The 14,287-nt window shown below is 44.6% G+C and overlaps 3 protein-coding genes across 4 annotated transcripts in view; 2 read left to right on the top strand and 1 right to left on the bottom strand.

Annotated features, from left to right (window-relative positions):
• Ccdc69 (coiled-coil domain containing 69) overlaps window positions 1–1,182 on the top strand; it is a 64,588-nt gene extending 63,406 nt beyond the window's left edge. Inside the window, exon 10 of the transcript XR_013344160.1 lies at window positions 1,080–1,182. The gene's annotated coding sequence lies outside the window, so the exon portion shown is untranslated. The remainder of the gene's footprint in view (window positions 1–1,079) is intronic.
• A 3,507-nt stretch (window positions 1,183–4,689) lies between these two features.
• On the bottom strand, window positions 4,690–5,853 carry LOC113194937 (ferritin light chain). Its single transcript, XM_077797391.1, has one exon. The coding sequence runs from the start codon at window positions 5,373–5,375 to the stop codon at window positions 4,848–4,850; it is 528 nt and encodes a 175-aa protein (XP_077653517.1). The 5' UTR covers window positions 5,376–5,853; the 3' UTR covers window positions 4,690–4,847.
• A 4,369-nt stretch (window positions 5,854–10,222) lies between these two features.
• Anxa6 (annexin A6) overlaps window positions 10,223–14,287 on the top strand; it is a 52,184-nt gene continuing 48,119 nt past the window's right edge. For both annotated transcript variants that reach the window (XM_026400142.2, XM_026400141.2), the window contains exon 1: window positions 10,223–10,334. The gene's annotated coding sequence lies outside the window, so the exon portion shown is untranslated. The remainder of the gene's footprint in view (window positions 10,335–14,287) is intronic.

Genomic DNA, 14,287 nt, shown 5'->3' with positions numbered 1-14,287 from the left:
AAGAGTCAAAGAGTTTTAAAAAGCAATAAATGTTACAATTTCCTATAAGTATACATCTTACTGTAACTTTTCTAATTTTTTAGATTGACTTGACCTTATATTTAAGATGATTTATTATTAAAGAAAGAAAATAATTTTATAAATTTAAGGTAGCCTATATAGAGAGTGTTTTTAAAATCCCCAGCCTGGACAGTAATGTCCTAAGTCTTCACATTCTCTCTCTAATCCCTCACTGACTCGCCCACAGTACTTCTGATTCTGCAAGCTCCATTCATGGTAAATATCATATACATGCATACCATTTATTTTTATTACCATATGTTTACTGTACCTTTTCTATGTTTAGATGCCTAAATACTAGTGTGTTACAACTGCCTTTGTATTTGGCACAGTAACATACCCTACAACTTTGTAGCCTGGGAGCAATAGGCTATATTCCACACAGCCTAGGTATGTAGCAGGCTATCCCATCTAGGTTTATGGAAATACACTCTATGCTGTTCACACATGTCGAAATCACCAAAGGCACATTTCTCAGAATATGTCCCCTTTTTAAAGTATTGCATGACCTACATAGGTAGATTCTAAGATTCAACAGTTTTGAAACAGAGCCCCTTTAACATTAAAAGCAATTTCCTTATCACTGGTTTTCTGCACCCTGCGTTTCCTCCTGCTGAGAATTGAAATTGAGAAGCTAAGCCCTGGCCCAGGTGGACTTGAAGGAAACTGAAACTGAAACATTTCTGACTGGTACAGCCAAGCTAAATCTACCTTTGTAATTTCCTGGGTTTTGTTTCTATAAAATAACTGCTTATAAAGCACTGGTGGACATAATTCAGCTGTTCTCCCCAGTTCTGGCCAAAACTGCAAATAAATTCCTTTTTTTTTTTTTAGAGAGAGAGAGAGAATTTTTTAATATTTATATTTTAGTTTTCGGTGGACACAACATCTTTTATTTTATTTTTATGTGGTGCTGAGGATGGAACCCAGCACCCAGCGCATGCCAGGGGAGCCCATCACCACTTGAGCCACACCCCCAGCCCCAACTTTTTCCATCATTTGTTTGTTTTCTTTTGTAGGCAACTAAATTCAGCCAACTGGAATCCAAACAGGTTCCTTGACTTGGCAGGTAAGAGTTTCTCATCTACATAACAATTAAAAGCATGAACTGATCTCTCAACGGAAAGCAAGTTTATAATATTTATCAAAAACACTAGAAAGGCATTATGTCAATCAATGGAAGGGTAACTGATGTGATACAGCAAGCTGTATACGGGGTAAAATTGGGAGTTCATAACCCACTTGAATCAAACTGTGAAATATGATGTATTAAGAACTATGTAACGTTTTGAACGACCAACAATAAAAAAAAAGAAAAAATATCCATAGAAAATACACTGTATGATGCAATTTTAACCCATATAATAAAGTATAAACTATATACCATAAAGTCAATCAAAAAAAAAATCTACATCACTATTTAATCTGGAGTTTAAGTTTTAGAAAACAATCTCAATGCTCTGCTGTAAAGATTAGAAACAACCTAAATTACAATAGGTAATTTGCTTAATAGATAAGCAAATTATACTATTGTCATGTAATGAATTTGATGAAGTTATTTTAAAATGACTTAAGAAGAATATTTAATTGCATAGAAATATATTCATAATAAATTAAGTTTTGATAAAATAATAGTTGCAGTAAGTTTCCATTTATTGCAAATAAAGTACATGTTGGGTTGGCAGTATGGCTCAGTGACAGGGTGTCATGTGTTTAGCATGTGCAAAACCATGGTTTCCACCCCAGCACCAAAAAAAAAAAAAAAGCAACGAAACACAAGTATAAGTGTTCCATATAAGTTCTCTATAAATATTATTGTTGCTGGTGTTATATAATGGAAGAATGATGTATTAGAATAATGTTAATGTAGGCTATCTTTGGATGGTAAGATTATGGCTTTTTTAATCTCTCGATTATCTTTAATGAACAACTATTATTTTTGCTGTAAGAAAAACAAAAATAATGAGAAAATGATCTGTGGGTTTTGAGTGGGCAGGAGATGCTAGGGATTGAAACCAGGATTTGGGTTTCTTTGTTTTTTTTTTTTGTTGTTGTTGTTGTTGTTTGTTTGTTTGTTTTAACCTTTTGATTTTTAAACACACACACTTTTTTTTCCTAGTAGATGGACACAATGCCTTTATTTTGTTTATTTATTTTTATGTGGTGCTAAGGATTGAACCCAGTGCCTCACATATGCTAGGCAAGTGCTCTACCACTGAGCCACAACCCCAGCCCATGAAACCAGGATGTTGTACATGCTAAGCACGTCCTCTACCACTGAGCTCCACCCCTGACCCCTACTCTGTTTTTAAGCCTGCCTTCGATATGCTCACTGCTTCTCTCTCTAAAGTGACCTTTCTGCCCAAATCAGATGTCCTCATATTGCTGAAACTCCCTAGCAGAAAATAACCTGTTTCATGCCAAGTGGTTAGAAACTCCTTATTTCCTCTCCTATGGAGAGAAGCCATCCTTAACTCTAGTGGAGGAATGCCAGGCATTGAGAGAGGCCTTAGGAGCATTGCTATGGAGGAAGAGTGGTTGTCATTTCAGCAGTATTCCTGGCAGTAAGCTTAAAGTGCTACTTTAAGACTACTCTCTGGGAAGGCAACACTGCATACCTCTCCTTGACCCAGGCCAGGCAGAGCTGGAACCTGCCAGCAGGTGGCAGTATGTGACCATTCCAGCTCCCCTGGGGGGCAGCCTGGAGATCTTGAATTTTCTCTTCCCATAACCAGAGTTTAAATCAAGACCCCAAGAAGGGAGGTAAGGAGGTCTGGAATCTTAACCCACTGTTCAGGTCTGAATCACAGTATCATGCTTTCTCCCACACAGACACCTTAGGATGGGCCAATGTGAGGAGGAAAGGGCCTGGAAGAGGGCCCAAAAGATGAAGTCACCTTTATGTTTGCTTCCTTCCAGGGTTTGTTTCCATTAGCAGGTGAGGCTGTGTGCTATTCCTCAAATAGGGGTTTTTGTTTGTTTGGTTTTTGCACATAAAATACAGTGTTGGGCTTCAAGCTGCCTCTGTATTTCAATTTATTTTCTTGGGATTGATTCCCAGAAGTGAGATAATCAGCTCAAAGAGAATGAGCAGTAACTACATTTCTACTTGCTGTTGAAGGTCAGAAATTTACAGTCAAGAAAACCTGAATTTTATTTTGGGGAGTGGGCCTACCAGAGATTGAACTCAGAGTGCTTAACCACTAACTCATATCCCCAACCCTTTTTATATTTTATTTAGAGACAGGGTCTCACCAAATTGCTTAGGGACTTGCTAAGTTCCTGAAGGCTGGCTTTGAACTTGCAAACTGCCTGCCTCAGAATCCTGAATCACTGAGATTACAGGCATGCACCACCATGCTCAGTGGGAACCTGATTTTTAACTCTGACTCAGTCACTTGGACTGAATTTGCACAAAGGTGATAATTCCTTTGAACTTCACTTATTTTTACAGCAAATTAAAAATACTGATACAGCTGGGCATGGTGGCTTTAATCCCAGTAACTCGGGAGGCCCAGGCAATAGGATCCCAAGTTCAAGCCCAGCCTGAGCAACTTAACAAGACTCTCAGCAACTTAGTGAGACCCTGTCTCAAGACAAAAAATAAAAATGTACTGGGGATATAGCTCAGTGGTAGAGTGCCCCAGGATTCAATTCCCAGGACCAAAAACAAATAAAAAGGAACAATGATATGGGCTGAGAGTGTAGCTCAGTGGAAGAGGGCTTGCCTAGCATGTATAAAGCCCTCAGTTTGATCCCCAGCACTGCTAATAATAATAATAATAATAATAATAACCCCTTCAGTTACAATAGATTCCATTCTCTCTCTAAATATTGTTCCAGTAATTCTCCCATTTCAATTTTCTACCTTCTATCTGAACATTCCAATTAACATACAAATGTGCTGTCTTCAATCTTAAAAAAAGAAAGAAAGAAACAAAAGCCTTCTCTTGACACCAATTCCCATTGTTCCTTTTTCTTGCTAGCCTTTACAGCAAAGCTCCTGAAATAAGTAGTTTATGCTTGTTATATTAACCAATTCCTATTCAGCCTTTGCCCCCAGCATTTCACCACTCACTCTTCACAGTAAGAGAAACATCGACCTTCTCACTGCTAAATCCAATGATGGACTCTTGGGTCTTGTCCTGCTTGACCTTAAGGTAGCACTGATATAACTACCATACCCTCATCCTTCAAGAACATTTTTTATTTTTTATTTTTTATTTATTTATTTTTTTAAAGAGAGAGAGACAGAGAGAGGAGAGAAAGAATTTTAATATTTATTTTTTAGTTTTCAGTGGACACAACATCTTTGTTGGTATGTGGTGCTGAGGATCGAACCCGGGCCGCACGCATGCCAGGCGAGCGCGCTACCGCTTGAGCCACATCTCCAGCCCTCAAGAACATTTTTTCATTTGCCTTCAATGCTCTCCTGAGGTGGTTTCCTCTCATCTCACTCTTTCCCACTCACCTTTGCTGAACCTTTCCCTCCTCCCCAGCTCTTAATGAAAGAATGTCTCAGATTTGATTCTTAGTTCTCTTCTCCCATGAGGATCTCATTTCCCAAACTCCAGAATACTTGACATCTCCTCGTGGATGTCTAACAGAAATCTTTTTTTTTTTTTTTTTTCTGGAAAAAGCTTTAATTTTTATTTGGTCCAAGGCTTGGGAGGGGCTCCATGGTGGTTAAAAAGCTGCCTACGGGTTAGAGGGAGAGACTTAGGCCAAAGCCCTGATGCCAGGAGATGCAAAGGAGCCCCATCAAAGGCCACTGTACTCCAGGGCCTCTAGTCATGCATGAAGGTGAGTCTTTCGAAGAGATACTCGCCCAGGCCAGCCTGGGGACCCGCCAGACGGTGCAGGTTAGTCAAGTGGTCCCCCATCTTCTTGATGAGCTTCACCTCCTCATCAAGGAAGTGGTTCTCCAGAAAGTCACAGAGATGTGGGTCTGTGCGGGTAGAACCCAAGGCATGAAGATCCAAAATGGCTTGGTTCAGGTTCTTCTCCAGAGCCAAGGCAGCTTCCATGGCGTCCAGGGTGTTGCCCCACTCATCTTGAGAAGGTTTCTGCACGTCCTGGAAGAGGGCGCGGCCGCAGCGCTGGTTTTGCATCTTGAGGAGATGCTTGGAGGCCTCTCGCTTTTCCTCAGCCAACTCGCGGAAGAAGTGGCCCACGCCCTCCAGAGCCACATCGTCAAGGTCGAAATAGTAGCCCAGAGAGAGGTAGGTGTAGGAGGCGCGCAAATGTAAATTAACCAGGCGGTTGACGGCAGCCTCCACCTCGGTGGAATAATTCTGACGAATCTGGGAGGTCATGGTTGGTCATCAAGAAGGAGCTAACCACAAAAAACGGAGTTGGCTGGTCCTGGAAGCAGGTTCTGGGCGAGCAGATGGTCCCGGAGATTGCAAATGGAGATCAGATTGGAAGGCGGTTGGAAGCTGGAAGAAAAGGGAGTCCCCGGCTCTGTTCCATCCAAACACTGTTGAAGCAAGAAGCAGATCCCTGGGACCTCCAGGCTCGTTGGTTTAACAGAAATCTTAAACTGGTCAAAAACTGAACTCTTGATCTTTCCCCCACTTCTACCTTCAAAACTGCTCATCCTATAACCTTGTCATCTCAGATGATGGTAACTCCATCCTTCCAGTGGCTCAGGATCCAGCAAATCCTTCTAGACTCCTTTCCTTCTAATCTCACATCCCGACCTCTGGGAAGTCATGTTCAGTTGACCTTCCCCTATATCATCTCCAAGCACTTCCCACCACTTGCATCTATACCACTCTAGCTGTGTTAGTCAGCTTTGGGTCATTGTGACCAAAATACCTGACAAGAACAGCTTAGAGGGGGGAAGGTTTATTTTGGCTCACGGTTCTAGAGGTTTAGTCCATGGTTGGCCAATCCATTGCTCTGGTCCCAAGGTGAGGCAGAACATTACAGCAGAGGGCACAGTGGAGGAGGGCACAGTGGAGGAGGGCACGGTGGAGGAGCACAGCACCGTTCATGGCAGCCAGGAAGGTGGGGAGCACAAGGAGGAACCCTTCCAGGGTACACCCCAGTGACCTACCTCCTCCAGCCATGCCCCACCTGCCTGCAGTTACCACCCAGGTAGTCCATTCAAACCAGGATGGACTAATTAGCTTACAGCTCTCACCATCCAATCATTTTACCTCCAAACTTTCTAGCATTAACACAGGAGCTTTGGGGAAACATCTCACACCAAGACCAGACCAAGATCCAGGAAATCATTCTTGACTCCTCTTTTTCTTATCTCCACACCCAGTCCTCCAGGTAATCATGTTCAGTGGACCTTCAAGTACATCATCTCTAAGCATCCCCACCACCTCCATCTATACCGCAGTGATGAGTGACCATCATCTCTTGCCTAGACAACCTGTAAACCTTCTAAAAAAATCTCCTTCCTACCTTGCCCCCCAGTGGTATTTAGTATTCTCAACAGAGAAGTCTTTGGTGGCCCTTTTAAAAGTATGTCATAATATATATATATATATATATATATATATATATATATATATATATGATATACACACACACACAACTCAACAACAAAAACACAAACAACTCTATCAAAAAATTGACAAAGGACTTAAATAGACATGTCTCCAAACTGACACACAAATAGCCAACAAGTACATGAAAAGGTGCTCCATGTCATTAGTAGGTAAATGCAAATTAAAACCACAATTAGGACTGGGGCTGTAGCTCAGTGGCAGAGCACTTGCCTAGAGTGCATGAGGCACTGGGTTTGATCTTCAGCGCTACATAAAATTAAATAAATAAAATTAAAAGTATTGTTTCCAACTATAACTAAATATATATATATATATATAATATGTATATATATTATATATATTTAAAATAAATAAAAGCATTCTGTCACCTACAACTACAAAAAAAATTAAAACCACAATTAATACTATTTTTTAATGACTAGGACAACAACTTTAAAAATGAAGTAAAATACAGGTGTTGGATTAGGGATATAACCTAGTGGTAGAGCACTTGCCTAGCATATCAGAGGCCCTGGGTTCAACTCTCAGCGCTGCAAAAATAAAAATCAAATAATACAAATGTTAGCAAGGAGGTGGAGAAACTGGAACCCTTGTACATGCTGGAGGGAATATCAGATGGTACAGCTACTGTGCAATACAGTTTGGCGGTTTCTCAAAAAGTTAATCATAAAGGGCTGGAGATGTAACTCAGTAGTAGAGCATTTATTTGCCTAGCACATGCAAGGCCCTGGGTTCCATCCCCTGCACCAAAAATAAGTAAATAAATAGATACTCTCCTGCTGCTCTGCCTCTCGCTGTCTCCACTCCAGCCACATTGGCCCCTTGCTGCTGCTCGATCCATTACCCAGCTGTTTCCTTTGCCTGAAATATTCTTTTCCATGGCTATCTGCTCAGTTCCTCATTTTCTCCATGTCTTTGTTCAAATCTCACTTTTTCCCCCCACAATTTTTATTGGTGCATTACAATTATACATAATGGCAGGACTTGTCACATATTCATACATTTTTTTTTTTGCCCAGTATTGTTCCCCAGTATTCTCCCTTTCCCTTCTCTCCTCCCTCTCCCCAGTTCCTTTCCACTATTCTACTGAACTTCCTTTGATTTTTCATGAGATCCCTCCTCCACCTTTTCCTTTTTCCTTTCTAGCTTCCACATATGAGAGAAAACATAAGACCCTTGACTGAGTCTGGCTTATTTCACTTAACGTAATGGTTTCTAGTTCCATCCATTTTCTTGCAAATCACATAATTTCATTTTTTATTTATGGCTGAATAAAACTTCACTGTGTATAGACACCACATTTCCCTTATTTATTCATCTGTTGATGGACAGCTAGACTGGTTGTGAATTGTGCTGCTATAGACATGGGTATGCATGGATCACCATAGTATGATGACTTTAATTCTTCAGGATAAATATGCAGGAGTTAAGGTATAGCTGGGTCATGTGGTGGTTCCATGCCCTGTCTTTTGAGGAACCTCCACACTGATTTCCGTAGTGGTTACACTAATTTACAATCCCACCAGCAGTATAAAAATATCTTTTCTTCACATCTTCTCCAGCTTTTATTATTTGTATTCTTGATCACTGCCCTTCTGATGGTGTAAGTTTTGATTTGCATTTCCTTAGTTGCTAATGATATTGAACATTTTTTCACATAATAAATCTCATTTTCCTATCAAAGCTTCTGCCTAATATCCTACATAATACTGCAACTTCGCCTGTCACCTTTGGACTCTTTACCTGCCTTTCCTTCTTTTTGTCCACAGCCCATATCATCTATTACTGTATTGTTGTATTTACTTATTGTGTGTCTACTTCCCCCCTGCTGGGCTCCCCAAGGGCAGAGATCTTTGTTCATTATTAAAGTTCCTAAAATAGCTGGGCACAGTCCAAACCTGTAATCCCAGCAGCTCCAGAGGCTGAGGCAGGAGGATAGAAAGTTCAAAGTCAGCATCAGCAATTTAGCAAGGCCCTAAGCAACTCAGTGAGACCCTGTCTCTAAATAAAATACAAAAACAGGGCTGGGGATGTGGGCTCAGTGGTTAAGCGCCCCTGGGTTCAATCCCCAGTTTCTAAAATAGTGCATAGGGCATAGTAGGTGCTAAATACACACTTATTAAGAGACTGTGATGATTAAATGTGACACTGTAAAATGCCCAAAGTAATGCCTGGCCCATAGAAAATGCTCAATAAATGACTGTACTATTATGATGCTTAAGTAGATCTTACCTCCATCCTCATGGGGTCCAGCCCTGTCCCATTTATTTATTTATTTCAGTTGCGGCTGGGTCTCACTAAATTGCTGAGCCTGGCCTCAAGCTTAGGATCCTCCTTCCTCAGTCTCCCAGGTTGCTAGGATTACAGGTGTGTGCCACCATGCCCAGCCAGCTGCTTCAGATCTCATGATGATTGTTTTAATTTCTGTTTCTCACTAATTTTCATTCTTCTTTCTGGTTGCACCTTAATGTCACCCTCTCATTCAGAGGCCTAGGTTAGGCTGGACCCACCTTCCGTGGGCCATCCTAGCCTTTCATAGTTACACTCTTACAACACCCTGAACTCCATTGTAACAGTGATTTTTCTGATAGTAGAAGCTCCACGAGGTCAGGTCAGCGACCCCTCGGACATGCTTGACCCCTAGGACATGCTCACTTGGGTCTCCTAGCTCAGTGCTTGGCATGCAGCAAGTGCTCAATAAAATGGGGGAATAGAAAAATGAAAGGACATATTTTCCAATCAGATCTCCTTATTAAAGGATTAGAGCCTTTGGGCCAGGAACATATTCCCAAGGATAGTGCTTTGAAGAAGCTAAACTGAAGTTGTGTCTTGCCTAAGGAGACTCTGCAACTGAGCCAGCAGCCCAGGGCTAAAGCTGGGAATCTTTCTTCTAAGGGAGAATTTCTGAGGGGGCGGGGAATAGGAGGTACTGAATTGTTCTGCAGGCCCCTTTCCTCCTCCAGAAGATTTTACAAATCCTCTGGGGAAGGGGCAATAATTCTTTATTCCCTCTGGAATCCCAAATAATTTGTTTTTAGTTTTTCAATGGATTACAATTTTTGGTCTCCTTTTCTGCCTACCTGCCCCCCTTGCACTTCCCAGAGACAAGCACAAATAAGCATCCCTCTGGAATCACTAACTCCACGTTTGAACCCTGACTCCACAGCTGTGTGACCTTGGTTAAGAAGCTGTCCTCCTCTGGGGTCTCCTTCCTTGGAAAGTGATAACGCCATTGACCGGATGGGGCCATTGAGACATGAGATCTGATCAGGCTGGTCAAGTGCAGGGCCGCAATTCTGGCAAATCTCAATTTTCTGTTTCTCAACAAAGCTTTGGCGAGTTGCCGGGATTTGGGGGGAAAGTGTCCAGAACTGGGAATCGGGAGCTCTGACTTCTAGCTCGAGTGACCTTGACCAAATCCCCCTCCCCTCTCTAGATCTCAGGTCAGGGGTCTGGGAACTAACTGAGGTTCGAGGTTCTCCCGGCGGGCACCACCCCCAACCCCAAGCCGGAGACATTCTAAGATTCCAAAAGCCACTGAACTCTGGGGTGGGGGTGGGGGCGGGGGCGGAGGAGAGGAGGCCGGGGAGCCCGATTGGCCTCCGCCCGCCACGTGTCGCGCGAGGAGCCGCCCGCGGTCCGCCCTGCCCATCCCCGCGCTGCGGCTGCTGCAGCTCAGCTAACGGGCTCCGACCCAGCGAGCGCGCGTCTGTCCGTCCGCCAGCGACCGGGAGCCTCCATCGCGCGGTGAGTGGGCTGAGGTCGGAGAGGGGAGTCCTGCCGAAGGCTGCAGGGACAAGCGACAAAAGCCCAGTCCTGGGCTGATCGGAGCCCCCCGCTGGTTCTGGGAAGCGGCGCGGGCAGCGGGGAACCGCTGTGCTCTGGGAGAAGGAGGGCGCGGTAACCTGAGAGTGTCTCGGGCTGGGTGTGTCTGCGGGAGCCCAGGAGCAAATCCAAGGCTGGAGGCGGAGAAGCGCCAGCGGACGGCGCCCCTGCTGGGGGAGGGGGAGGGGAGGGGCGCCCCGGCTCTGCAGAGGGTGTGGTCCAGGGCCGGGGTCGCCGGGGCTGGGCGGGCTGCTGGTCCTGCTGGCCTTAATTTGCGGGCTTGAAAGAATTTTGAAGACACTGGGCTGGGGACAGCTGGAGACAGATCTAAGGACTTTCAGGGAAGGATGTGACTGAGGCCAAAGACTGAGAGTATGAAGAGTGGACCCCTGGAGCTGCTTATAAAATGGCCTGTGTGTGGCATTGGGGGAGGGCTGGTGCATACCTCAGGGCCCTGGTGGATCCCCACTCCCACCCACTCTGGGCCCCTGCTTACCTATGAAGGCCTCTCCAAGGGCTCTTGTGCGGTGGTGGTTTCCTCATCCTTCTTTCTGCTTCCCCTAAGTACAGTTCTATGCCTTCCCAAAGTTCAGAGGCTTCCGGTGCCTCCTAGAATGCTGGCAGGGGAGTAAATTACCCCAAATCCAAATCCCAGGGCCACCACAGCTTGCAGAGTGACCTTGAGCCAGTGGGTCTCCCTCTCTGAGCCTCCATTTCTTTCTCCCAAGTTCAGGGCTGATAAATCTAGCCCCTTTCAAAGGAAACAACGGCTATAAAAATGGATTTATTTGTCAGCTGCCAGGACCCATTCACAGGTTTGGAAATCTTGATTACAGGCTTGAGATGCCTGGGCCAACTCTTACAGGCCCTGGAAGGGGAAAGGGAAGGAGAATGGAGTTCTTTGGGAGGATTAGTCTGCTTTCTCCCTCCCCTTCTTTTGTCTAAACTCTGGTGGGTCTTCCCTGACAATTCCAAATTTGGGCATATGGCTCCAGGGTTTGTGGAAGAATTCCAGTTTCCCCTCTAGAATCTGTCCTTTCCCTCCACTACTCCTTGCCCCCTTGACCTAAAAAAACCCTTAAAATCACTACTCCTCTGGGCAGGATGGCACATGCCTGTAATTCCAGAGGCTGGGGAGACTGAGGCAGGAGGATCTCAAGTTGGAGGGTAGCCTCAGCATTTTAGCATGGCCTTCAGCAACTCAGTGAGACACTGTCTCAAATTTTCTTTTACAAAAAAAAAGCGAGGGGGAGCTGGGGTATGGCTCAGTGGTTAAGCACCCCTGGGCTAAATTCCTGGTACTAAAAAAAAAAAAAAAAAAAAATCACTAGTTCCAGTAGGTTGCAGTGGCAGTAGTGGAGGTACAAGTCTGTAATCCCAGTGACTCAGGCGGCTGAAGCAGGAGGTTCGAAAGTTCAAATCCAGCCTCAACAACTTAGCAAAACCCTTAGAGACTTGGCAAGACCCTATCTCAAAATGAAAAACTAAAAAAGACTGGAGATGTAGCTCAGTGGTAAAGTGTCCCTGGGTTCAATTCCAAGCAAAAAAAAAATCAGATCACTGATCCCAGATGGGATTTTCTGACCTGCTTAGCCTTTCTAGGTGTATCTGCCATTTTAGCCCCCATAGACTTAGACCTTTTATCTGGCAGGCCCAGAGCTCTGCAGAGGACACTGGCCTGCTGCTAGTAGAAAGCTGGCTTACAGTTCCAGATGTGTTAGAATCCTTGGAGAAGCCCCTTGTCTCTGGGCTTTTGTGGCCCACTGAACTGTTGTGAGATCCAGGGCTGGTGTTCTAGCATTCAACCATTCTAAGATGTAAGATTCTGGGAACTGGGTGGGGCTGGGCAGAGAGGGAGGCAAAAGCTTCCATCCCCTCTGCAGCTGTGACAGTCACTCATCCATCTTCCTCTGCTTTCTATCCTTTGTTCCCAAGGCCCCACCGCTGGGATACAGCAATTATTTGTGGTTTCTGGTAAGGGCTGCAGCTGTTACTGGGGCAGAAAGTGGATTGAGTGTGCGGAGGAGAGGGCTGCCCTGGGGAGTCCAGAGCCTGGTCTTTTGAGGTGATTCTGGGATGGGTGGGGGTGGGGAGACCCTGCAGTGCTGGATGGCTGCCAGTATCTGGAACATCTGCACTGCAGCACCCAGAGGGAACTCTGGAATACCAGGCTCTGGCCTCAGACCCAGCCTCTGTCCTAACCAGCTAGCTGTCCTGGGCACACCCACTGCCCTCACTGCTTTAGTTCCTTCCTCTGTAGAGGGAAAAGACACGTGCTGAGGGCACCCAGCTGGTAAAATGGGTTGAGTTTGTGTGGTTCTTCTTGCTGTACCATTCTAGTATATCTTGAGGAGGCCCAGTGGTGTCTCTGGCCTCACCCCCAGCCTCTCCAAGATACTTACTGGGTGGGGAAAAAGCACAGGATGTGGTCTCTACACTGATTCTTGAGCACACTCCCCCCCCCACTCTACCTCAACTGCCAATGGAGAGGAAGTGTGTGGGGGTGGGGGTATCTTTATGCTTATACAGTTCCTGGCTTGGCTTAGAATCCAGCCACATTCCCATCTGCATTCCCGGTATCCTTTCCACAGGGACTGGCTCTAGAGGGATCACTGTCCATGATTGTCCATGGATTTTTTTTTTTTTTTTTTGAGCTTCAGGTCCCTCATGTACAAAAAGGGTGAGGCTGATACCTTCATGAGTGGCAGATATGAAAGTGCCTTGTAAACTGTAGAATGCTGTAAACAGAAGCAAGTATTGCTGTTATAATCTGAGAAGGGTGTGGTGCTTGAGAAGACAGGTGACCTGGGCCTCAGGTTCCTCATTTTGTAAAATGCCATCTTTATTCTCCTTAAATAATAACCATAAAAAGGTATAAACCATTATTAATTGAACCCTTACCATTTTCCAGGCCCTGGCTGATATGTTAGGTGCTGTTACTGTTTATGCCCATTTTGCAGATGTGGACGCTCCAGCCCTCAAAAGGGGGAAAATAAGGAAGAAATAACAATCACAAACTCTTTATTCTAGTGCTTTCCATGTGCCAAGTGCATTGCTAATTGCTGTACTCCTTAATTCTTTTACCCTCACCATAACTCTTGAGGTAGGGGCTGTTTCTACCCCCATTTTCCACATGAGACAGGTGCACAGAGGTTATGCTTGTCCAGGGCCGCGCAGTTACACATAGCATCAAGGCTTCAGTCTCAGGTAGTCTGGCTTTAAGCTATCCTGAAAGACACTACATTTGCTGCCCTTTACAAAAGTGACCTGAGCTGGGATTCAAACCCAGGTCACACCATTTCCAATGCTGGGGCAGCTATATGATCTCCCCAGGCTTTGTCCAGCTGAGAATCAATGGTTCTGGGTCAGGAGGGCAAAGACATTGCTCTCTAAGAAACCTGAGTGCCTGGAGCTGGGGGGTGTGCCCAGGCCCAGGGCCAGGGATGGCATTTACCCTCAATGCATCCGTGGAGGCTCCTGGAGGGCAGTAACCTGCTCCTGGTATCTTCCTGCAGATTGGAGGGGAAAACATCAGAAAAGGAGGAAGGGAAGGGTCTAGATTTTGTGTGTGTGCTGCTTGGGATGGAACCCAGCGCCTCACCCATGCTAGGCAAGTGCTCTATCACTGAGCTACAATCCCAACCTGGGAAGAAGGTAGATTTTATAAAAACCAGGGCCCTCCAACACAGTCTGGATGCACTGAAGATAATATTCTGGAATACGGGAAGAGACTGTCAGACTCTTAATGTACTTTTTTTTAATTGATTTTATTATTTTTTAAAAATATATCACAACAGTGGAATGCATTACAATCCTGTTTTTTTTTTGTTTTGTTTTGTTTTTTAGCATTACAATCCTTATTACACATATAGAGC

The sequence above is a fragment of the Urocitellus parryii genome, chromosome 1, assembly GCF_045843805.1.
Source record: "Urocitellus parryii isolate mUroPar1 chromosome 1, mUroPar1.hap1, whole genome shotgun sequence".
In the NCBI taxonomy this organism is placed as follows: Eukaryota; Metazoa; Chordata; class Mammalia; order Rodentia; family Sciuridae; genus Urocitellus; species Urocitellus parryii.
The sequence above is the reverse complement of the archived record's forward strand: the minus strand, read 5'-3'. Positions and strand labels throughout refer to the sequence as shown.

What these genes read in the sequence shown, in the direction of transcription:
- LOC113194937 (XM_077797391.1), bottom strand. Translation starts at nt 5,375, where the DNA reads ATGACCTCCCAGATTCGTCAGAATTATTCCACCGAGGTGGAGGCTGCC.